This window comes from Octopus bimaculoides, chromosome 3, assembly GCF_046866305.1.
Source record: "Octopus bimaculoides isolate indiv1 chromosome 3, ASM4686630v1, whole genome shotgun sequence".
Taxonomy (NCBI): domain Eukaryota; kingdom Metazoa; phylum Mollusca; class Cephalopoda; order Octopoda; family Octopodidae; genus Octopus; species Octopus bimaculoides.
The window spans coordinates 146,349,077-146,375,271 of record NC_142930.1 but is presented as its reverse complement, the minus strand read 5'-3'; the positions used below and the strand labels follow the sequence as shown (position 1 = coordinate 146,375,271).

At 33.9% G+C, this 26,195-nt stretch overlaps 1 protein-coding gene across 3 annotated transcripts in view; it reads left to right on the top strand.

The window, feature by feature from the left end:
• LOC106877836 (uncharacterized) overlaps nucleotides 1-26,195 on the top strand; it is a 205,274-nt gene that overhangs the window by 133,181 nt on the left and 45,898 nt on the right. For all 3 annotated transcript variants that reach the window (XM_014926867.3, XM_014926868.3, XM_089349771.1), the window contains one exon: nucleotides 5,156-5,383. In XM_014926867.3, the coding sequence (XP_014782353.1) occupies nucleotides 5,156-5,383 (228 nt within the window). The remainder of the gene's footprint in view (nucleotides 1-5,155; nucleotides 5,384-26,195) is intronic.

Below are 26,195 nucleotides of genomic sequence, written 5' to 3'. Positions count from 1 at the left end.
AACATAAGCTTTGTAATGGTGGTGGGGGGTGGGATTAAGAGTTTTATTATGGGGGGCTGGATTAACTCCTCTTTAAGGCTCTTCTTTATCTCAATGAAAATTTAATCGAAATAGGTTTCCTTTTATAAATTGATCTTCGTAACTGTTATCATTAGCATCATCATCACTCTCTCCAGTTGGTAACATCCCCTACAAACACCTATTGGTTTAGTATACCTTGCCATCATCATCCTCTTATCATAATCACTACCATTCTTCCCATCTCTCTATATAATTATCATTCCACTACCAATATTACTCTCTATCAAGAACTACCATCCCTTTCTGCCCCAACTCTCTTCCTCATCATTGCAACTTCTCTCCCCCTCAAAACAAACTCCACCCTCACTATTAGTATCATCTCCCCTAAATTAACATCCTTTCCTTGGCCTTTGTCCTACCACCTCAATCATCATCACTCTATCAATATTTGATTTCTTGCTCCTCTACTACCTTACCTAACTTATTGATCCTGTTCTTGGTGTTCTGCAAATATCCCCTCCCCTTTTTACTATAATCACTTTTAACCCTTTTTTTTTTTTCTTGTTTTTCATAACTTCCTCTCATTTCACTTCCTGTTTTTCTTAACATCTCTATTTCTCTTCCCAGCCCCTATCTAATATTCAGCTCCTTATTTAAATTTAGCATTTTGAAATCAAATAAGCTGATATTTCCCCCCCCCCCCCCATTATTTTACTCCAATGTTTCATTATCTATCGCTCACCTATTTTCTTAACCCTCTCTCTCTTCCTTTCTTTTTCACCCTGCCTATTTTTTCCCAACAATCCATTTCATTATCTTCACTTGAACTTTTTAATCTTTTATATTTTACTTTTAAAACTAAAAACCTACTCTGTTACCTCTCAGACAAACCTATTTCCCTAATTGATATTAATTAACCTGTGCATAAGGATTTTCGAGCTTCTAGGGATTTTCGAGCGAGATCGTTGCCAGTGCCCCTGGACTGGCTCTTGTGCGAGTGGCACATAAAATACACCATTTTGAGCGTGGCCGTTGCTAGTACCACCTGACTGGCCTTCATGCCAGTGGCACGTAAAAGCACCCACTACACTCTCTGAGTGGTTGGCGTTAGGAAAGGCATGCAGCTGTAGAAACTCTGCCAGATCAGATTGGAGCCTGGTGTTGCCATCTGGTTTCACCAGTCCTCAGTCAAATCGTCCAACCCATGCTAGCATGGAAGGCGGACATTAAACGATGAACGATGATGCATATGTATTAGCATAACATTTGCACGTACATGTCTCTTGCATATCTGCTAGTGTTGTTGCTGTTGCTGTTTATCCCCAAGTCAGACCAAGGTTTTCTATCCATGAATTACACCCTTTGTTAGATCATGCATATCCATGTTTCTGCATTGGTGAACACCTGTTGTTGAATTGTTGCTCGTATACAATTCCAAATCTTTATATACTTGTAAATAGTCTTTAACATATGTGTATTTGCTTTATTCTCTTTACACCTGCATATACCTACGTTGGTACATTTGTGTACACTTGAATTTTGTGTGCTTGCCATTATATATATGATTGTGTGTGTATATATATATATATATATATATATATATATATATATACAGTTGTGGTGGACTATATGTAGATAGCTATATTTTGTACACCTGTACTCACATGCTTGAGTCATACTTTATGGATAATAGTACCAGTACCATTTACTCCAAAAACTTTACAACTGCAGTAATACGAGCTTTAAAATCAGCATGAATGTAATGCGGCATCATTAATGGATAAGATTAAAGGGTGGGGAAAGGGAAAATTTGTTGCAAGTTAATGAGCTAATAAAATTTTTCTTTCTTTTCTATACTCTTTTTTTTTTGTTTTTTTTCCTGTTTTTTTTTTGGTGGGGGGTGGGGGTTCTTTAACCAGGCAAATGGTTAATTTCAAGAAAAGCAAATTATGTAGTTATTATTTAGGGATCTCTTAAGTGTCAGTTGAGAGACAGCAAATGGGCCAAGCCATTAAAGCACTGGCTGAAATGTGTCATGGTATTTGTTCTGGCTCTCTGGAGTCTGAATTCAAATTTCACTCCAGTCAGCTAGCCCAACCCATGCCAAAGTGGTGGGGTTGGTGTGGGGAAAATTCAACATAAAAAAAAAACAGTAAGGATGATTTTGTTTTTTTCTCTATAGCTAATTATAGTGTTGTTTAACCCCAAGTCAGCCCTGTTATAGTGTATAGCAGTTGCATAGCTACCCTGTAGAGTGTCATCATCATCATCATCATCGTCGTTTAACGTCCGCTTTCCATGCTAGCATGGGTTGGACGATTTGACTGAGGACTGGTGAAACCAGATGGCTACACCAGGCTCCAATTTGATTTGGCAGAGTTTCTACAGCTGGATGCTCTTCCTAATGCCAACCACTCCGAGAGTGTAGTGGGTGCTTTTACGTGCCACCCGCACGAAGGCCAGTCAGGCGGTACTGGCAATGGCCACGCTCAAAATGGTGTATTTTACGTGCCACCCGCACAACACAAATATCAGTTTAGCTATACATTTAATTTTGTTTTCATTTTCTTTTTTTTTATTTTTCCTTTACTGAATCTGGAGCCTCCTCTCGGGCTCTCTTAGTTGAGATAGACACCAGTGATGTTCCTTTTTAAAAGTTAAAAGTATGATCAGGGAGTGACTACTAAAGGCATGACCAGGTATGATATTTTAGCAAGGAAGGACTAAATATAACAATTAGTGTTAGTAAAATCGCTATCTTTCACACATACAGGCCTGTCCTTGCAGGTGCCACATTAGAAGCACCCATGCCGGTGCTGCACAAATGCACCTATTCCAGTGGCATGTAAAAAGCACCCAGCATACTTTAAGTGGTTGGCATTAGGAAGGGCATCCAGCCATAGAAACCATGCCACAACAGACAATTGGAGTCTGGACAGCTCCCAGCTGGCCAACTCCATGTTAAACCATTCTACCCATGCCAGCATGGAAAGCAGACGTTAATCGATGATGATGCAGGGCTTAGGTGAGTTGGACACAACAAAGGTGATATAAGAGGAGGAAAGACATGTGGTCAAAAATTCTTGAGTGTAGATAGCATAAGCTCGGCCAGCTCCAAGTTGCAGAGTCCATTATAATAGCTGTAGAAAAGACAGAGCAAGGAGACAGCATGCTTGTCCGTCTGCGACTGGAGTGTGTCTGTGAGTGAAGCCCCTTTTTATATATACACTAATACTTCAACTACAAGGCTACCTAAATTTCTAAATTTTAAACTCGCTTTAATTGGAATCTTCCTGCATTTTATTCTTTTCTAAAGACGTTTTCAGCCATCTTACATCATCTTTCTCGTCTCCAGTTTAGATTTTTTTTACAAATATTTTCCAATGTTTGAAATATTTGGGATACATTTATCCAACCGCCAGCATTTGATATTTTATTTTATTTATACTATTTTTTTTTTTTGTCTTGGAGAACTGAAGCAGAATAATTAGTAAGACTTGCTTAATAATATGATTACTTTTGTATTTAATTCTCATCTACTTAAAAATTATCCTATCAGATCATAGAGGTATTGTATCTCCACTTATTAACACAGCGGGCATTTATTCTTGAAATGTTATATGGATCAAGGTTATTTTATTTCTCTGAATTTCTCTTTTTTTTTTTTTCCCTTTTTGGCTTTTTTTTTTTTTGCACTGCACAAGTATTAGATTAGGACATTTACTTAACGAGATCAGTTCAACTTAACATTGACTTAATACCTGTATGTATATATGTATGTATATATGTATGTATGTATGTATGTACACACACCCACACACACACACACACACCCATACATGTAGTCTGTTGTTGAATGTCAGTGTCATTGTAGTGCTACTGACATGCTTGCTAGAAAAACTACTAAATGATAGAAGCTCAAATATTCTGATTTTGATACTTTGGATAAATATATATTTAATATCAGCCCACCTATTACCATCCATATTGAAGTTCTCATATTTGAATTATAATTAGAATCTCTCTCAAGTTAATACACCCTACAGATTCTGTTGTACCAGGGTTTGCAGGACGTCCTTGTGAAGCTCTACAGATCTTTCAGGACAAGGCTCACCTTCTAGGCTGTAGTTTCCAGCTCGGAATTTCTGGAATCACCATTGACACTGGCTTATTCTTATTGTCTGATCCCTATATACTTCATTAATATTCCTCCCACTTTCCATTGCGTTGTTGCCTTTATTAAACTCATAAAGCAAAATATGCCGAATATGCTCCTTTGTCACTTCCATTATAGCTTTGAAACAATAACTATTAAAATCGAACTGCACTCTTCAAAGCTTGCACTAAGAATGAATACAAGGTAAAGTTACAACCCACTTTAATAGCAAGTTGATGCAGATAGTTTATCCCATCCCCCTCCGACTTTTAGTTCATGCAATGGAAAAACCACATTATTTATGGGATGACCCAATATTTAATAATAGGCCAGGTCAATCAGACTGACCTGAATCGAAACAGCAATAGACATCAAAACATACAGCTTCAAGTATTTTACTAAATCTATCTAGAGTCTCTGGAGATTAATTGAATATTAATGTATATATTGAAAATTAATTTAAATACAGATTGTTTTAATTAATTCAGTATAATCACAAAAAACAAATAATCATGCGAAGATCAGTGTGCTGAATCAAGGAATGCAATGCAAGTGTGTGTGCTTATGTAAAGGATTCAAACTTGAAATGTATTTATAAGTTTGTACACTGCTATTAGTATTTATAGACACACATAAGGTGGCAAGCTGGTAGAATTGTAAGCATGCCAGGCAAAATGCTTGCCAGTATTTCATGTCTTCATGTTCTGAGTTCAAATGCTGCCAAGGTTGACTTTGCCTTTCATCCCTTTCAGGGTCAATAAAATAAGTACTAGTTGGGTCAATCTAACTGACTTAGCCTCCTCCCCCCCGAAATTGCTGGCCTTGTGCCAAAATTTGAAACCACTATTTATAGAGACACATGAGAATTTATGAGTATATAAATTTGAATCAAACATTGCATAAAATTTATTTTCCTGTATTCTTTTCAACTATTTAAAACTATATTTAAATATTTTTCTTGGTTTTGTTTCTATTCAGATATTGCAAAAGGACATAGAATCTCATTTGAGAGTGGTTTCAGCAGTACTTAAGCTTGGTGAATGCCTTCAAAATGGAAAAAATGAAGAAAAGTTTCGTGAACAATCTATCACCTTTCCAGAATCACTTCATGATGTCAGCCACAATCTGGAGAAAAGATGGCATACAATTTGGTTACAGTCACTTGAGTGGCAGTGTCGTTTAGAACAAGCAATTATTTCTAAGAAGGTATGTGTTTGCTTGCTAACACTCTTATAGTTTTTTGTTGTTTTTTTTCCCCTCTTATTTTCAGGCAGAAATAATTTTTCATTTGAAGGAAGAACTGATCTCAAAGTATGTTGAGAACATTAGTTTTTGTTAAATGGTAGCAAAATTGGTAAATTTAGTTTCTATCTATCAACTAAGCAACTTACCAGAATATTAAAAGGATCTGAAAGCTACAAACCCTTTTTTAACTCTCTAATGCCTGAATTATCAATCTACATTAAATTCTTCTTAACCATCATAATAGATACCTTCTTTCTGTGATTCAAATGATTTTCAAACCTGCACAAGAGAATGGACACAGTTATATATAATGATTTCTAAGGTATTGCCACATAGTTACAATTTTATAGGTGGTGGGATACAGTTGTTTGAATCAACATCATTACATCACTTCTTCTTTTTTTTTTTTTTTTTAATGTAAGTTTTGTAGAAAGGAATAGAAGTCAGATTCAATCCAAACTGGATTTGAGCTCAGAACTGAAAAGCATGAGGTGCAATAACTTTTCTCCCAATGTAACTTTAGTCTCTTTTCTGGCTCTTTCTGTCACCACTAATATAATAAAGGATATAAGATGAGCAATTTATATTTCTATACTTAACTGTAATAAGGAGGGAAAAATGATATATAACACTTAATGGCTAAATCAGACTAGCTATTTTAGTTTGCAGTGTTGTGTAAGTCACCCCTGAACTATTCCATGATACTAACATTTTTGTTAGTATACCAAACAACTGAGTGAATTTAGGACATTATTATTACCCCCAATGTAATTATTTTCATTGTAAATTTTGTAATCAATAATCAATTACACTTTTGTAATTATTACAGTTGATTATTGATTAATACAGTTTTTTTTTTCAACAAGGGAAAGTATTTACAAATTGATATTACAAATAAAAATGTTCTCAATAAACTTAATTCGTTTATACACACAAGCTCAGGTCAAGTATTTTATTTGCATAAACCTCTATTAAACCTCAATCCAACATTTACACAGGTATTCATAACTACTGAACCATATCATAATAGGTATAATAATCCCCCTGGTCCATTTTATATTTGCTATTTTCCATTATTTCTTTCCCTCTTTTAGGCACTCTATTCTTTTACTCATGGTATAGATTTTTATTGTGTCTGCTTTAGAAAATATCACAGAATAAGAACATCAAATATTTACTAATGTTTACTAGAAAAACTATAATCCAAACTTCTTTTACCTCGATAACTTTTTTTGTTTGTTCTTCTTGTTTTAACATTCTTCTCTTCGTTATTTTTAAGTATTTTTGTTATATAATTCAATTCATGATAGTATGGAATATGGATGTTTAAAGAATGAACAAATGATATAAAATATATGTATAAATGATTTGCTTTTCAAACAAACATACATTGCTTAATAAAATATTTGCTTGCCACAAAAGTTCTCTACTACTGTAAGCTATTTACTTAGACTCGTGTAAAACAATCCCATCCAAATTATACAGTATGGGGTGTTTGAAGAGAGTACCCCCATCATAATTTCTTCCTTGCTCCCCTTTCTAAGCCAATATTAGCAATTAAGAGTTGAATAACAGTTTATGGTGGACTTTTTTTGTATTTTCATTACCATTGCTTTGCTGTCTCTGAAATCAAGGTTATTGATTTTAAGGTGTTGTTTCCTTGAAAACTTTTGGACTTGAGTGCAATGTTCTTAATCTTAAGTTTATGTTTATATTGCTTACCTTCAACAAAAAAAAAAAAACCCCAAAAAATATGTATCTCTGTATACATTACTGGACAATTACAAACCATAGTTATATGTCATTGGGCAAACAGTGTCAATAAGGAATTGTATGGGACTTTTTTTGATGTTATGTTTGTATTCACATCAGAGTTAGTTTAGTTCACTGGCTGCTTGATTAGTTGGAGTGTGTGAGAGGGAAAGGTTGATTGTTACCTTTCACTCACACTTCATCAGTGTATGCCAGATTCTCATTGTTATTTAATATCAGTTATGCAATATTCTCTCTAATTAAGCATATTAGATATTAAGTGGAGTTTTTGTCTATAACTATTGAGTAGATAATGTCAGTCGAAGTCTTAGGTAATTTTCGTTGTCTTTATTATTGATGATGGTGATGATAATGATAATAGTAATAATTTCAAATTTTGACACAAGTCCAGCAGTTTTGGAGGAGAGGTTAAATCGATTACATTGACCCCAGAGTTCAAATGGTATTTATTTTATCAACCCTGAAAGTATTAAAGGCAAAGTTGACCTCAGTGGCATTTGAACTCAGAACATAAAGACAGACAAAATGCCACTAAGCATTTTGCCACCATAATAATAATAATAATAATAATAATAATAATAATAATAATATTCATAATGATCCTGGTTGAAGGTGACAATGGTTGTAATAATAGTAGTAAAAATAACAAGGGGGAAACGATAGTAAAGGTAGAGATATGGCTGATTGAATGTACCCTAGTTCATTATTACTACTTGTTTCATTGACCTTTTGTTCTAAATGGGATGAAAGACAAATTTAACTTTGAGATTTGAACTCAGAATGCAAAAGAGACCAAGCTAAATACAGCTGTCTACCTCAAATAATAATCACTTTTTAAAATTTAGGTTCAAGGTCAAACATTTTGCAGGAAGGGAACAATTGATTGTATCAACCTAATATTTAGACTGGCGTTTGATTTAGCAACTCCTGAAAGATTGAAAGGCTAAAAGTAACTTTGGTAGGATTTGAACTTGAAAAATAAACATCTGGAACAAATACTGCAAAGCTTTTTATCTGACACTCTAAAATATCTGCCAATTCTCCTCCTTGAGTACCAATAATGTTGAGGACCACATATTGATGGGGAGTTACAGTTGGTTATATTGATTTCAGTAGTTGTCTGGTACTTTACTTCATCAACTTCAGAAGGTTATGAGGTAATGTCTACTAAAACCAGATTTGAATTTAGATTGTAAAACAGACAGTTATTCAAATAAAACATAAGAGGAAGACCATAGGGAAAAGGAAATATCACCATCACCATCATCATAATCATCATCATCCTTTAACATCCGTTTTCCATGCTGGCATGGGTCAGTCAGTTTGATCAGAGCTAGCTATCCAACCCATGCCAGCATGGAAAATGAACATTAAAGAATGATGATGATTTAAATAATATCAACAAATTTCAAATATTCTCATGTACCTCTATTAATACCAACAGCTGTATACAGACACGTAAAAACATAACCTTATAACATATTCAGGTACACTTAATGCACAATTAATAATAATTATTTATTCTTTTCATTAATATAATGCTATTACATAGAGAAATGCATCTTGTCCATTAACCCAGTAGATTGATGTATATGGCAGGAGAAAAAAAAAATGGTGGTTGGCGTTAGGAAGGGCATCCAGCTGTAGAAACTCTGCCAAATTAGACTGGAGCCTGGTGTAGCCATCCGGTTTCACCAGTCCTCAGTCAAATCGTCCAACCCATGCTAGCATGGAAAGCGGACGTTAAACGACGATGATGATGATGATGATGATGATTCTGGATCAGGGTATATTATCATACTTACTGAGCTGACAAAGAGAAAAACAAGAGCCCTAATCTTACTTTCGTAGTTAAGTAATTAGCTGCAAAATGAGCTTCCAATTGACTAAAAGAAAAAATTGGGCCAGTGAATAAAAACCATGTAACCTTCGTATGTATGGGGGAAAAAAAAAACAGTTGTAAAATTATGTATCTGCATACATTCACGTATATCTATGCATTTGTGTGTGTGTGTGTGTGTGTGTGTGTGCTTGTGAGGTTCATAGTCTCTTACTTTTGAGCTCACCACCCAAAACTACTGCCTCTCCTTTACTTTATGGAACAAAGAGCATAAACAAAACATCCCACTCATAGAAGCATTGAAAAAGATGTTAAATGGTAATAAATGTGTGTGGTTGTGTCATGTTTTCTTGTGACATAACCACATACTTAACATACAAACTGTGACATGTATTTGTTCATAAAATCTTGTGGCATTCAATCAGGGAGTGATTATCCTGTACACAGTGTTTATATTGTATTTGCTGGTTTATTTAAAGCTGAAGTTCCACATTTACATAACTCTTATTTACTTGCCGGTTAACTATATTTTCCACCATCCAAATTGCAATACATTCTTTAACCACATAGACACCTACCTCTTTTGATTATTTTTATGACTGGACACTGATCTGTAGGGGATGGGGTGCTTGAATCATGTCACAAATTTACCTGATTCTATTCGTTTTCATAGCTCTATTTTGAGGACATCTCTTGTTTCTTGAAAGGCTGCTCAAGAACTGAAGCAAGAGATCATAGTTCTAAGTTTCAGTCTCATCTACTAAAGTCAGACACTTTATACTTTTTTTTCCCCTCACTTGCTGAGTCTTGAAGAAGAGGCAATATCCATAGCTATTGCAGGCCCTCGTTGAACTTACGTTTGTCAACACCTTTGGGAAAAATATTAGCAGGATGGGAGTTCTAGAGGGCTGATGTTACTGGATGGAAGGGCTGCATATAGTGATTTGTGCAGGGTCTGAGAGAGTTGGATACAACAAAGGTGATGATGAGGAGGGAAGACAAATGGGGCAGGAATACTTGAGCATGGGTGGTATGAGCCCAGTCGGCTACAAAGAGCAGAGACCTGTCATAGCACTGGTAAAGGTAGAAGAAAGGAGACAGCTCACCTATGGCCCAGAGACCGAAGTGTGTCTGTAAATGACTTTATGCTCATAAGTTGGGTGGTCCCTTTTCTGCATGTAATCTTGAATACCTGTATGTGTGCACAACAGTAGCCTTTCCCCATATGTGAAAGCAATACTCCATTGTCAGTATCACCTGAGCTTTGAGGAATATCAATCGAGCTATCAGGAAATTAAGTAGAAAAACTAACCTGGAAATTTCAATGATACCAGTTTTAACAATGTTTGTGTAAAATCATTTGTTTTATTCTTTTTAGATTTATTCTTTAGTGTATTCCTTCATTTCCAGTTGACCTGTTAAGTTCACCATCCTCTTTTTGTTACATTTATTTTTAAACACTAACAGTGATGAGTGGGAAAGAGAGACAAATTATAAACATGTAACATAGCTCATTTATCTTCTCAGGCACACCTAGTACAATCTACACATTGTTTGCTGAGTCAAGTTACAATTGCTGCTACTAGTTAATGAAATCACCTACATATCTATATCTTATACTATTCAGAGGGTTATAACCTAACTTGTTTCCCTGTTTGAGTATTGAAAAGTCTGTGTTCAAGATGTCTGTTTTTTTACCCAATATTATTCTATTTCTAATGTCTGTGTAGTTAGTTGCCAGGTGTTTTCCTGCAATTCTGATAATATAACTAACAAGTGATAAGACAAGACTCAGATGAAGGGAGCTGGAGGATTACTTAAGCAAGTCCTGTTCTGATTATTATTATTAGTAGTAGGAGCAGTAATAACAACAGCACCCAGACACTATTTTCTTGTGTAAATTAGTTATTAAAGCAAACAAACTGCAGAGAACTTTGACAGCTGAAAGATATGGCTCACTGTTCAGATAGTATATATGGAGAAGGTTTGTTGATCAAAAGGCAATGACATTCTATATTTCCGTCTAACTATGGATTTATTGGCAACATTACAAGTTTTACATATCATATTTGTTTGAGGAGTATGGTGATAGTAAGGATCCTAAGAATGATGTGAGGTGCAGTGTGATGCAGCAACTAAACAGACCGATAATTAATCAATTGACTTGGGTTCAAATTTATTTCAAGTTCATTGAAACCTATACTACTGATCAATCACAAAATATCAGTTTATCTTATAATCTTATAAATATATATTAATTTTGTAGATGTATGTATGTGAGATGAACCCTCTTGCGAATTTTGGCATATGAGCTCCCAGTTGTTAAATCAACTGGCATGTGTGCTCCCAGTTGTTAAATCATACTCATTGAATTAGTAAGTACCCTTAAATGTAATTTTCAAGTAGAATCAGCAAGACACAGTCTCACAAGACTGGATCTTTGAATTACTAGTACTGATAGGTACTTGTACATCTAATAGGTTTGTATATATTTTCAGCCTACCTAAGTTCACTCATAAGGCCTGGGCTGATCTGAAGCTATGGTAAAAGCACTTAGCTGAAACGCCAAGCAGTAGAATCGAACCAGAGGCCTCATAATTGCAAAACAGATTTATTAGCCACTCAGCTATAACTCCAGTTATATTATATACAATCAATGACATGTTCAAACATAATCTCTCAATGCACAAGGTTACAAGATATCAATAATGTTTTATGTAAGCAGAGTCCACTTGTTTATAGGGAAACTGAAATTGTGACTACGTGACAATCATATCTTTCTCAAGGGCATTTACTAGCATGTAGTTGGGAGTTGTGGACTTTGCATATCTGAAAGGTTATCAGTTCTATATCAGTCATTGCTGTTGTTTTTAGCTGCAGGTCAACTCCAATACAAGCAGATCTATTGATCAAAGGCATTCCAGCTGTGGCCATCTCTTCATTTTTTTTTTTCTTTCTTTTAGGGGTATGTAGGACTACAGTGCCTAATGTGTCCTTTACTTATTTGATAGTTAGCTGTGATTTGAAGGAGGTTCAGCTGCTTGTTTTAGAATTTGGTTTACGGAAAGTGAAAGAAACCTGTTGTATATATGTGTTTGTGTGTTCCCCGTTTTTTTAAATGATAAATGTATGCTAATTGAATACAAAAGTCACCATCATACAAATAGTATCATTTGTTTACAATCCTGAAAAAACATGTCTGGCCATTGGGTCCTTTGTTGTTCAAAGGACTAGAGGAAATAGAAACAGTTTTCATACATAAAAACGGTTGAGGATTGGTGACAGGAAGAACATCCAGTCAAAGAAAAATCTACTTTGACAAAGTTTTGTCCAACTTATGCAAATGAGCATGGAAAAGTGAAAATGAAATGATTATGATACTAATAGCAGATATTCATCTATTACATGTAAGATTAACTTCTGATTTATGTAATCAAGTAATTTTATCTTTTATTAGAACCGCCTTCAGTTTTTGTTTGCTTTTTTTTTTGTTTTTGTTTTATTTCCATTTTTCACCCCCATGTTTCTCACCGTTATTGTTCTTTTTTTCCTTATTATCATGATTGATTAGTAACATCATTTCAAAGAACAGGTTTTGTTAATTGCCCAAAACAAAGAGTAAGGATATAAACAAGAGAAAAATATGATCAATTTTTAACTGTCTGCTTTAATAATGAAAGTAAAAATATGAAAGAGAACAAAGAACAAAAAGAGTGTGAGAGAAAGAGAAAAGCAATGACTTATTGTTGGTGGTGAAACAGAAATAAAAGATCTTCACAGCTTCGACTGCTTTATGTAAATATGATAGGATCTCATTTAAGTAACATAATGAGTGGAAAACTCACTATATTACATACATGAGACTCACTTCAAGTGACCGAGATTATCCAAGTAATTAGTAGAAGAAAGAAATACTCCTATGAGGAGTGTTTAAAAATTTTAAGATAATAAGCAAGGCAGGTGACTCCAATACGATCAATTGATCAAATTTTGGGGGGAGACAATATAAGCAATGAACATTGATTGGCCCTGGTCCTTAATAGCTAACTGGTGGAAGTAATGAGCATGTTTCAGTCTTATTAGACCTCTTTAGCAAAGCATATTCTCAATTAGCAAGACTTAAAAGGGATTAGTATATTTATATAGAAATAGAGGGAGTATTATGACATTGATTATAAATATCAACAAAATATGGCTAGTAGTGTGGTGATGGGAGGGATCCCCCCCCCCCCGGAGCATTCTGTATTCTTTTATTAATTACTATCATTTGTAAATTAGTTTTCAGATTTAAGTATTATGCTACTGTTATTTTTTGTTTTCTCTTTGTCCCTCAAATAAGTTTGTGAATGACTCTAAGATGTTGTTTGACCTGCTAGAAATAGCAGCCAGGTTTCCCTCAAATCGCATTACCATGTGGTTGAAGTTTAGAATGAGCCAATAATCATAGGTGAAATGCCTTTAATTATAGGTATGCTCAAGACTAAACACAAGAGAAAGATAATATATATATGTGAACCACGTTTGGAACAGATAGGTATGTAAGTAGATAGTTAGGTAGCTTGGTAAGTAGGTAGGTAGGTCGATTTTGAGCCTGAGGCCAATCGAATTGAACAGGCCTATGATCTAAGAGATTCTAGCCTTGACCATTCCATCTCCTTAGAAACATCCAACACTGCCTTATCCAATGTATCCTTTCCTCTTTCAAGATGGTAGTGTGTGATTTTGAGAGTGATTTGACTGCCATTTCTTGCAGGTTAAGTGACCACATACAGACTCCTTTGTTATACATTTGCTTCGAGAATGTATAAGGCAGCTCTGTAACTGGCTTCAACATCCTTTGGTGTGCCCTTGTATTCCCCTTATCTTATAAGCCTACATGTAATGTGCCCACATACATGTAAGCAGTTTGCAAGTTTGTATAAGTGATTAGATATAGATTGTAAAAAGTTTTGTGTCAGTTATATAAATAAGTGTGAATATATATGTTATTAAATATCCAATAGTTTTTCTAAATCACTCACTTGGTGACTAATTAAAAGTATTGCTGCATACTGATGGCTTGTTTTGAACTTTGTTTCTTATCTACAAACTAAATGTAATTTGCTAAAGCAATTATTATTATATGGCTATTGTCATTATCATTACATTTATTCATGGTAAGGAGTAACTATCATATATATATATATATATATATATATATATGTGTGTGTTTTTATGTCCACTTTTCCATGCTTGCATGAGTTAGATTGAGTTTAGAGTTTATTAAAGTAGATTTCATGCAGCTGGATACGCTTCTTGTCACCACCCTCATCTATTTCCAAGCAAGTTATTTCCTCATGGCCAGACATGTTCTCACAAAATATTGGAAATGAATGACACTGATTTATGTGACAGTGGTACTCATATACAACTATCATTGGTGCCAAGACCAGGAGATGTGTGCACACACATGCACACAGTTAACTCCAAAATTTATCATCTGATACAGCTTATTGTTCAGCATGGTAGCTATGGTCAGCAAAGCCTGCTCTGCTATTTCAAACTGAGAAATTCATCATTACTTACTCAGGTTGAAATATTTTTATAAAATATCCAGAAGTCACAACTTAAAATTCACATCAATGTCAGATCATCCAACAGTCAATGCATACACTTAAAATCTTCCTTTGTATCACATACATAGAAAACTGGTAAATGATAGAAATAGTGGCCAAGTTTCCCTCAAATTACACACTACCATCTTTAAAAAGAAAGCTGGGGGTGGGGAAATTAGATAATGTGGCTTTTATGGATATACAGCATATATGAAATAAGATAGGATGGTCATGTCTGGAATACCTTTTGAATATAGGTCTGCTAGATGAGAGTTGACTTGAGTGTAAATAGCAACCACATCCTTTATAGCTTCAATGAAATCTGACATGTTAGAATAATACTATTTCTTTCTCAATCAGAAGCAATTGCTGGATATGTTCCAGAATCATCCTCATAAAAATTTGTTCCACATAATATGACATTTCATTATCTTAATCATATCCACACCCAACTAATGAGTGTTAGGGATAGTGAACCACAAAACTCTTCTGTCATTGTTAAAAAGTGGAAAAGGAAGTAGTATGGTCACCTAAAATGACACCATAATACTCTGCTTCTAATGAATATGATCATAAATGAACCAATCATCTCCACAAACCCTCAAAAAAAAAAAGGAAATATATGAATACAAGAAATGAAAGAAGGTGGTAGAAAGCATGAAGTTTATTGATATCCTGGGAAAATGAGGGGAGAAAGAGGAGGAGGAGGTTGTGTTGTGCAACCCTTATTGTGATTGAGTTTTTTAGCTTTTGGTTTGATAGATTAAGCAGATATGATTTTTACTTGAACTCTTTATTTTTCTTTTTTTCAATCTTCATATATCTAATTTAGTATTACCCAATATAGTCTTAGATAACATTGAGTAACCACATGCAAGCCTCCTTCATGGTTCAATGAATTGCTGGAATGACGACTCTATGCTAGCTAGCAATTCAAAGGGAGATAATCTCCGTTCTTGTGAAGGAATCTTTTATGGCATTGATTTTCAACTAGACAAATTCCAGTCCTCTTCCCTCTGTAAAATATTAGGAAAATTTGCTTGTTGCATATAGCAATTTACCTAACCCCACCAATTTTCAATCACCACAGGTTTCCTTTATGATAAACACTGCTTTTGGTCATTCATGTTGCAATAAAAATAATTATATTTAAAGCGCAGACGTCACAACTATCTTCACAAAATAATGATTTCATATGCAATAGATTACATAATCTTGTGTGTTGTCATCGATAATTAAAATTTGTTTAAATTTCTACTTTGTGAACATTCTATTTTTGCTACTACATTTTCTTTTAACTAGATACAAAAGCATATTTTGTAGATGAGGATACATACTTTGTATTTTATCCTTCTGGGGCTGATAAAGCTATGATGATAAATTGGCCTGTGAGTTGCCAACTAGATAAGTGTAAAGCTTTTATGAGCAAATAATTTTTTTTTTATCATTAAAGCTATATGGCTTTGTCTCCCCACTCCAAAAATTATTTTAAATTTATATCTTTTATGATTTTATTTAATTTACATGCAATTTTATTACATTCACCAAGTAATGTGATAAATTACACCTCATCTCAACATTCCCAAATATCTGGAATATCTTCCCAACAGATAGGTAACTGATGTACTTCTTAAATATCCATTTACTTTAGCAATGGATTGGGAAACCAAAGCCTATGAACTAGCATCTTTATACTATAACCACTCGATTGTTTTGCTTCTATGCTGAATTTATATTCCAACCTGGATTATAAAGTGGTAGTGAGCTTCCAAAATGTTGTGTATGCAACACTATTTCAATTCTTGATTGAGCCACTTCATTAAGTTCACTCTTCCTATTTTTTGTCTCATTGAGAAGATTACAATGTTTACACATCTTTTGCAATCAAAAGTACTGGTAACAATACTGCTTTTTTTTATAGAATAAAAAAATACTAAGTCAGTCAGCTCCTTTGTTTTTCAACTTTGTAAATATTTGGTAAAGTAAATATCGTATTTAAGAATGTCAACATAGCACTCCAGCTGATAGTTTTAGCTGATGGTCATAAGAAAAGTGCTCAGTTTTACTATAATAAACGAGGCACTAAAATGAGGTTAAAATCTTAAATTACCATTGTCTTCTGCTTTTGAGCAAAGCACCTAACTTTTAGAGTTTTATCAGTTATTTAACACAATAGTTGATATTTGCTGGTAATAAATTTTCTACAAATAATGTTCAAATCTTATCAAATTCCTAAAATTTCATGTAACCACACTAAAAAGATAACCTTTGTTATTACTCGAGGATTAAGTTAGATTTATCAAACATTGGCTGTTTGGCAGTTCTAAGTTCTGATATTTTTCATGATGACTAATGTAGTGTGCAGGTCAACTGTCATTGGTCCCTTGCTAGAACTAATGTCAGTGTAACTTCTAACAAAACCATTTCAACCCTTTGGGAATTTATGGTGATAAACTTCAACATGATTTTCTTTGAGTGTGTGAGCACCAATTGGTGCTTGCTTAGCTCTTACTTATTGAGGTGTAGTATGTTGTTTAATGTTCTCAAGTTAGCCCTAATTGAGCAGACCTATGTCCAAAGGCACTCCAGTTGTGACCATCCTATTTTATAGACATAGTGTATCTAGAACCACATTATCCAATGAAGCGGGGAGGCTTCATTTTTTTTTCTTTTTTTTTTTTTTTAATAGAGTGCGATTTGAGAAAGATTTGGCTGTTACCTCTTGTAGTTTGAGCCACTTGAGAAGTTGCCTTGTTCATTACAGATTGAAATGTATTTTCTTATCCTTGCATTTCAAAATCCAATCTGGTGAAAATCAATCTTAAAAATGCCTTCAATTGTTGTAAAAAACATTATTTTTATCTCTGTATGTCTGGGTCACCATGTGCAGTCAGTACCATTTATTTACTGAAATTTCATCTTGAGATTGAAAAAATTACACGAGAGTCATTTCATTTTTAAGTAATGTCTCTTATACACACAAGCACAATATTTATAACTGGCACTTATCAGTTTATGACATCAAAGGTTCCAGTTAATCCAATTGATGGAACAGCCAGCTAGTGAAATTAATGTGTAAGTGGCTGAGCACTCCACAGACACATATACCCTTAATGTAGTTCTGAAGGAGATTCAGCATGACACAGAATGTGACAAAGCCAGCCCTTTGAAATACAAGTACAACTTGTTTTTGGCAGCTAAATGGATTGGATCAACATGAAATAAAGTGTCTTGCTCAAGGATGCAACGTACTGCCAGGAATTAAACTCACAACTTTATGAGCCAAATACCCCTAATCACTAAGCTACACGTCTTCACGCAATATGTGTTTCATAAATTGACTGCTAGAAATATCAGCCTGGAGAGCAGATGCTAATTGATGATGATGGTGATGAAATATCTTAGCCAACTGTGGCTGATGCTGGTGTCACATAACTGACACATAAAAAGCACCCGTTATAATTTTTAGAATGGTTGGCATTAGGAAGAGCATCCAGCCATAGAAACCATGTCAAATGAGATTGGAACTTGGTGCAGCTCATTGGCTTACTAGTTCCAGTCAAACCATCTAACCTATACCAGCATGGAAAGCAGACACTGAATGATAATGATGATGAAATATCTTAACTTAATCATCTTTAATTTTTCACAATGCATTTAATCACAGTCCTACACTAATTTACTATCCTTAAAATCTACGGCAGCCATCCCCCTCATAGTAAAATTTATGATCCAAACAACTAAATACTTTATCTTTTGTTAGAGTCTTTCTTGTTCTTTTCTCAACCTGGTTCCACTTTAAGTGTATGTCTGCACGAGCGAATATATATATGTGTGCATGAGTACAATTCTAGGAAGAGCATGTAGCTATAAAAACTATGCCAAAACAGACATTAACCCATGATACAGTCCTTGGACACATTGGATTTATATATATATATATATATATATATATATATATATATTATGTGACACCATTGCAGATCAGCAAATACTTGATACACTATCTGTACATACTTCGTACATTTGATTTTGTTTAGGAAGTGACATGAATGTGTAGCATTGATGTATCACAAATACAACAAGATATGGTATCAGTTACTCTCATGATTACTTCTAGGGTGATTTCATTTCATGTGGCTCTGAAATATATCTGGGTTTTCCTAAATGAAAAACTTGCAGCTTCTGGCATTTAAACATCACAATGTATGTGGTATTGATAATGTTTATATTATAGAGCTGCTTCTGTTGCATAATTTGAATGTGTCTTATACTTATTTCAGTCATTGGATTGCAGCCATACTGGGGCGCTGCCTGGAAAGATTTTAATCAAATGTATCAACCTCAGTACTTATTTTTAAAGTCTGGTACTTATTCTGTTTCTCTTTCCTGAACCACTAACTTACAAGGGTGTAAACAAGCCAACAACAGTTCTCAACTGTTGGTAGAGGACAGACACACTCAGATACATGCATGCATGCACACACACATACACATAACAGGCTTCTTTCAGTTTCCATCTACCAAATCCACTCACAAGGCTTTGGTCAGCATGAGACTGTAGTAGGAGACACTTGCCCAAAGTGCCATGCAGTGAGACTGAACCCAGAACCATGTGTTTGGGAAGTAAACTTCTTACTGTGAAGTCACATGTATGTATGCACACACACATCACAGAGATATATAAATGCTCTCAACTCATGTACTTGTATGCACACACACACACACACACACACACACACGCACACACTAGCATATAAATTTTTAAAAAAGCTACAATGTTTGAAATTATATATTTTACAAAAATTTGAATATCAATAAGTTTTCCCTGTGTTATTGTGTCCTTTGCATGTACCCGTCTGCACTCTTGATAAAAAAAAAAGATATGATTTTAAAAAAAGCAGTTTATTTTGGAAGTTTTAACCCTGGGTCAAGTGGAGTGGTGGTGGGAGGAGATGAGCTATAGGTAGTGGTGAAGGGGTGGTTGTCTCTGGAGACAGACTTGCAAATCAAACAAAAAACACCTTTTTTTCCTTCTTGGCTGATCAAACTGATACACCAAGTTGGCTGGTTGGTTAACTGTCTGGCTGACTATCATCAGGTGGCCTGAAATATGGAAAGGTAGCGCTGGTTGGTAAGGGAGTGGGTGTGAGTTTACTGCTCTACTGCTTGCTAGGAAGTATTAATGACAGGTAAACAGAAGGCGTGAGCAACTTACCAATCAGGGCTTGAGATGGTAAGCAGAGGTCCTGGTACCTTCTGCTGTTTAGTCTTTTGTCCCTTACTGTCCTGAACAGTGTCTCCTTCTCTGCATTTATGGCGTTTACTCAATGGATAGTTTTAGCAGAAAACTAAGAAATCCCTCTAAAAAACTGGTAAGTGTTGCTATAGTATTTTCAGTACATATTTTTTTTTCTTTTCAAAGATTTGTTTCGGGTATTTGTTGTTCCCATATTGTAAATAAAAGTGAATGGAAAAGGATATTCAGAAAGTTGTGCGTTTGTGTGTATAAGCACATGCGAGAGAGAAAGCTTTGTGTGTGTGTGTGTGTGTGTGTATTGTAATTTTATTTTTACGCACTAAGAGTCATTCTGTAGTAGTCAAAATTTTCTAATTACAAATCACTATATGTATAGACATACACACGTGTGTGTGTGTGTGTATATATATATATTTATATATATATATATATATATATATATATATATATATATATATATATATATATATTTATATAAAGGGCATTATTACAGAAAAATAATAACGCCACGCAGTGGACTTCTCAAAATAACCACATTTAGTACCTAATGCGAGGAAAAAACAACCAACAGAAGATGACCAACTTATAAAATATATATACACACACATCTTTGTATATGTATATATATACATGTGTGTGTGTGTGTGTATATATATATATATACACACATCTTTGTATATGTATATATACATGTGTGTGTGTGTGTGTATATATATATCTATATATATATTTATATATATATATATATAAATATATATGTGTATATGTATATAAACATAGTATATATATGTTTGTGTGTGCATATGTATGTGTATATATGTGTATGTATGCCTATATGTGTATATACGTGTGTGTATATACATATATACGTATATATATATATATATATATATATATATATATATATATATATATATATATATATATATATATATATATATATATATATGCATATGTATATATATAAAATGTATTCTTTTTATGATTTGTACCAAGTGTAGTGATCGCCGATCACCTTGTAAATAAAATACCAGCTTCACCTGGTTACTACCTCCATATCTTTCATGACAACGGTAAATCTTGTTAGCAGTAATTAGGTAAACTTCAAGTCGCACTCACTTCTCTCTGACTGCTAGCTTTGACATGGGATGATGTAAATCAACTTTCATTAGAAATCCCGTTGGAGTTTAAAAATACTCGCTACCTGTTGGAACCATGTGTTTCTTCTATTGTTGTTTTAACGTTGTGGATAAGGGTACCTGTTTATATATTTACTTTAAAAATAATGGTATTTATTTAAATAGTTTCGTACTTTCGTTGACAGATTATTTTTGTTAAGTTAGTCATACCTGAATGTTTTTTGGTTTTTTTTATTACTGTTGCTTACCATGGAAAGACTGTTGATAACCATTTAGCTTTTAAACTGGTCATATCCTGCCCAAATATTCTACCTGTTTAATATTCAAGCTGTCAGGACCTGCCCTCTTACACCTACTCTACAATGTCATTCTAAACATATACAAATCACATCATTGAAATCTCAAAGCCCCAAGATAATGCATCATTAATTCAAAACAATACAAACTAATAAATATTGAATTTGATAGAGTAATCTGAATACTACAGGAATTACAAAATTAATTATTGCGGAGATGTACTTGCATAGCAAGTGACCTGATCTGAGATCATGTGCTGGAACAAAAACAATTGCAGCGTGGAAGGTGTTTATAAGCCATTTAAAATAACACACAAAAACCGTTAGATTCACTTCAACATTTAAATTTAATTTGTCAAAATATTTTCGTCGCTTTGAGACCGCGACCTGTTCACTGACAAAATTGTGCTGCATCTCTGTGTAATTAATTTATGCAATAATGAATTTCAAACTTCCTTGTGTAACGAAAGCATGGCTTAGTGGTTATAGGTATTCAGCTCACAATTGTACGGTCATGAATTCGATAAGTGGTGGTGTATTGTATCCTTGAGTAAAATGCTTTGTTTCACGTTACTCCAGTTCACTTAGCTGGCAAAAATGGGTAGTACCTGTAATTCAAAGGAACCAGCCATGTCGCATTGTGTTACTCTGATTCTCCCCGAGATCTACATTAATGGCACACATGTCTGCAGAATACTCAGCCACTTGTACGTTAATTTCCCCTGGAATCCTCATCATTGTAACTGACAGAGTGCCAGTTACTATTTCCACATAAGGTTGCTGAGCCAGCACACTTATTAGAATAAATAAATGCATTGCATTTATTTATGGCTTCCAGCTCTTTATGAATTCAAATCCTGCTTGGGTCAGTTTTACTTATCTGGATTGATGAGTTAAATTACCAATCAAGTACTAGGATTGATGGTATCACTAACCTCTTCACTCAAATTTTAGGTCTTGTCCCTGTATTAAAGACAGTTATTTTTGCACAAAGGCAAAATTGGAGATAGTATTTTTTGCCATGGTAAATTTAAGCTTCTTATTCTGCTATGGACCAGAGAAATATATCTCGGTAATATTATAATATAAACATTGTCATGTTACTGCAGATTCAGAATTAAGAGTCACTTGTGTCATATATTTAGCCTTAACCGTTAAGCATTCTGATTGCTCTGTCAAAGGTAATGTTTATCTATTCACATTGTTTTGACTTAATCATGCATTATATCATACCTTCAAGATTTCAATGATGTGATTTTTCATTTTTAGAACGACATTGTAGGATAGGTGTGAGAGGCTGGATCTGACCAATTTGAACATAAAAGAAGAGATAGGATATTTTGGCCAGGTGTGACCAGGTGTGGCCAGTTTAAATGCTAAAGGTACTAAAGGGTTAAAACATAAGATTTTTCTTTCAGAAACCTCTCCTACTAACAGCGTTACCCTGTTGCTTAATATACTGTACTATAACCATGTTGCCTGAGATATACCAGCACATTATTTTCTTTCAGAGTATGAAAATAATGCTTCAAATGAGACCACTCTTAATCAAATGACTAGTAAAATACTGCTGTTGAAAAAAGAAAAAAAATTCAATTAATCCCTTATATATATATATATATATATATATATATATATATATATATATATATATATATATATATATATATATATATATATATATATATACAAAATTAAGAGGAATGACCACCAAAAGTGAACTCCTATATGCTAGAAATAGATGCCAAATCACCTAACCACAAAGAGTATGTTCTCAAGAAAAAAATTTCTGCAATTTTTCTCTTGAGAACATACTCTTCGTGGTTAGGTGATTTGGCACCTATTTCTAGCATATAGGAGTTCACTTTTGGTGGTCATTCCTCTTAATTTTGTATGTAATATAATTTTAATCTTCAGATTTTTTAAAATATGCTAGGCCACTGGTTTTAATTGATTAATATCAATTTCTACCCTCATTATTAAATTTATATATATATATATATATATATATATATATAAAGATAAGATCGTTATTTAAAAATACTGATCTTATCAAGTGGCCAGCATGGAATAAAAATAATAATTTAGGGTATCTAAGAGATGCCACCATGCTTGAAATAGTAGTCAAAACTTTGACTCTAAAACCACATTAAATGTTCATACAGCACCAGGAGAAAAGATAAAGACAAAATAAACTAGCAAAAGAATTTACTGGATAATTCCAGATCCCGGATTTCTAGCTCTGCATAAGAAATGCTCTGCCTTCATCAGTGGAATACACTCAGATAGTACATAAATACAAATATATATATATATATATATATATACATCAATACGAATACTTACATATACAAATGTATACATACATATATATATGCACATATGCACACGACCAGTTTAAATTGCCCGCCTAAAACTCCTATGTGCTATCTGAGTGTATTCCACTGATGAAGGCAGAGCCAGAAATCCGGGATCTGGAATTATCCAGTATTTTTTTGCTAGTTTATTTTGTCTCTTTGTCTTTTCTCCTGGTGCTGTATGAACATTTAATGTGGTTTTAGAGTCAAAGTTTTGACTGCTATTTCAAGCATGGTGGTATCCCTTAGATATCCTAAATTATAATTTATATATATATATATATATATATATATATATATATATATATATATATATATATATATATACATATATACATACATACATACAGGGTGTCCACAAGGTCTGGGTACATGGAGTAAATAAAATCATAACATAAACAATTAAATATAAGAAATAATAATTTTGTAAAGTATGTGTTAATCCCCGTGTACCCAGACTTTGTGGACACCTTGTATATATTTATATATATTTACTTTTTTCATAAATAACTTGTTTTCGTAGTTTAGAAAATTAAATTTAAAAAAATTTTTCTTTCATCTTTTTATTCTTAATACAGCCACACGTGACTGACCCTGGGTTTTATGATACATGCTTCTCATTTGAAAGTGATCTAAAATCCTTCCATCAAAATCTTGTGTCAAATTATGTTCCAAACATCGGCTCAACGATAGTTATTTCAACAAATTTTTCATTATTTGCAAAATTAACTGAGAGTCAATGTATTTTAACCAAAAATAAAATATGGTAACAAATAGGGTTAAATAAAGTTTATTTGTACCAGCTATTTATCAATATGGAATGTCAGCATATGGGATTAGAATCACTTTTAAGCTTGCAGTAAGTGATCCAGTGAGCCCATTGCAGACAGACCAACAGCTATAAATAGTCAACATAGGTTAATCATGTTGATAACATTTTGATTTGTCATGTCCCCACCCCCCAGCAATCCATATCAAGTGCTTTATCGGTCCAGCTTTGATGTACTTCTCTCAGGTGGAGGACAATTAGTAATCTACTATTTCAAACTAATCAGTCTTGTGATAAGAATTAAGTTCCCATATAGTCAGCAATGAGAATATTCAACTTAATTACAGTTAACGCATTGCCAAATATGAATCTTTCATTTCAACAAATTTCTTTCATTTTTTTTTTTTTTTTTTTTTTTTTTGTGCTAGATTTGTTTTTGTTATTGGATAGGTGTGCCTGGTGGTTTCTTGTGTTTGTTTGTTTGGCAATCACACTACTGAAAGTAACTTTATCTCAAGATAGCTCTATCTTAGGAATTCTCTCATCCTTTTTGCTTTCATTACTGATAGGGTGGGATTATAGCTTGGCTGCAGCCATACTACATACTATTCACTTTCCTAAAAACAAACATTATATAAGTGTGTGTATGTCTTTATCTCTAACACTATCTCTCCTTTTCTACTCCTGTCTTTTCCAACTAAGTAGCCAAGTATCTCCTCTACTTTAACCTCTCATCTAGCACAAAGCCACTTCCCTCAATGCTACTACTATTCCCATTTGTGGGGGTCTTTATTCTGTAAGTTACTTGGTGGCCCCCATGGCTGATGGTGTCATGTAAAAAGCACCTAGTACACTGTGAAATAGCTGATATTAGGAAGAGCATCCAACTGTTGAAATCATGTCAAAGCAGACAGTTGAGCCTGGTGCAGTTCTCTGGCTTGCCAGCTCCTGTGAAACTATTTAAACCATGCTAGCTTCAAAAACAGACATGAACCCTTTAGCATTTGAACCGACCATATCCAGCCAAAAAAAATACTCTACCTGTTTTATGCTCCAACTGATCAGATCTTGCCTCTCACACCAACCTTACAATATCATTCTAAAACTTAGCAACTACTTAGTCAAAATAACAAAACTAAAAGATAATGCATGATTAATTCAAAACAATGTGGATAAATAAGCATTACTTTTGACAGAGTAATCAGAACCCTAAAGGGTTAAATGATGATGATATTGTGTGTGTGTGTGTGTGTGTTAAAAATTACCTCAAGCATTTGGACCAGGTCTCCTAGCTGAGGAACCTTTCTTCTTCCCTCTAACTTGAAGGACCTGTGAAAGTCATGCTATTGCCTTCCCTCTTGGCTAAAAGGTAAAGAAAAGAAAAAAAGGAAACCGCTTGTGAAACAGAACACACTTTCTAATGCCAAGCATTTAACAGAGTATTGTAGTGTCTTTTTTTTTTTTATGTCAGTTCTAAGAAAATTATTTCTGCAAAACTCCTTAGTTATGTCTTCTGGTAGTTCTGGTAAACTCAGCTTTTATATTATGAGCCACAAGGGTAATTTGTCAACTTCACAGCAATTAAACAGATTACATAGCTAGAATACAACACACGTAAACTCAAAGGCCTGTAGAAAATTGAAGACTCACAGAGATGACAGCATATTACGTATATATTATATATAAGAGGAGAGAAAAACAGGATTAAAAAATTTGGGCAGATATTAAAAACATATACATATATA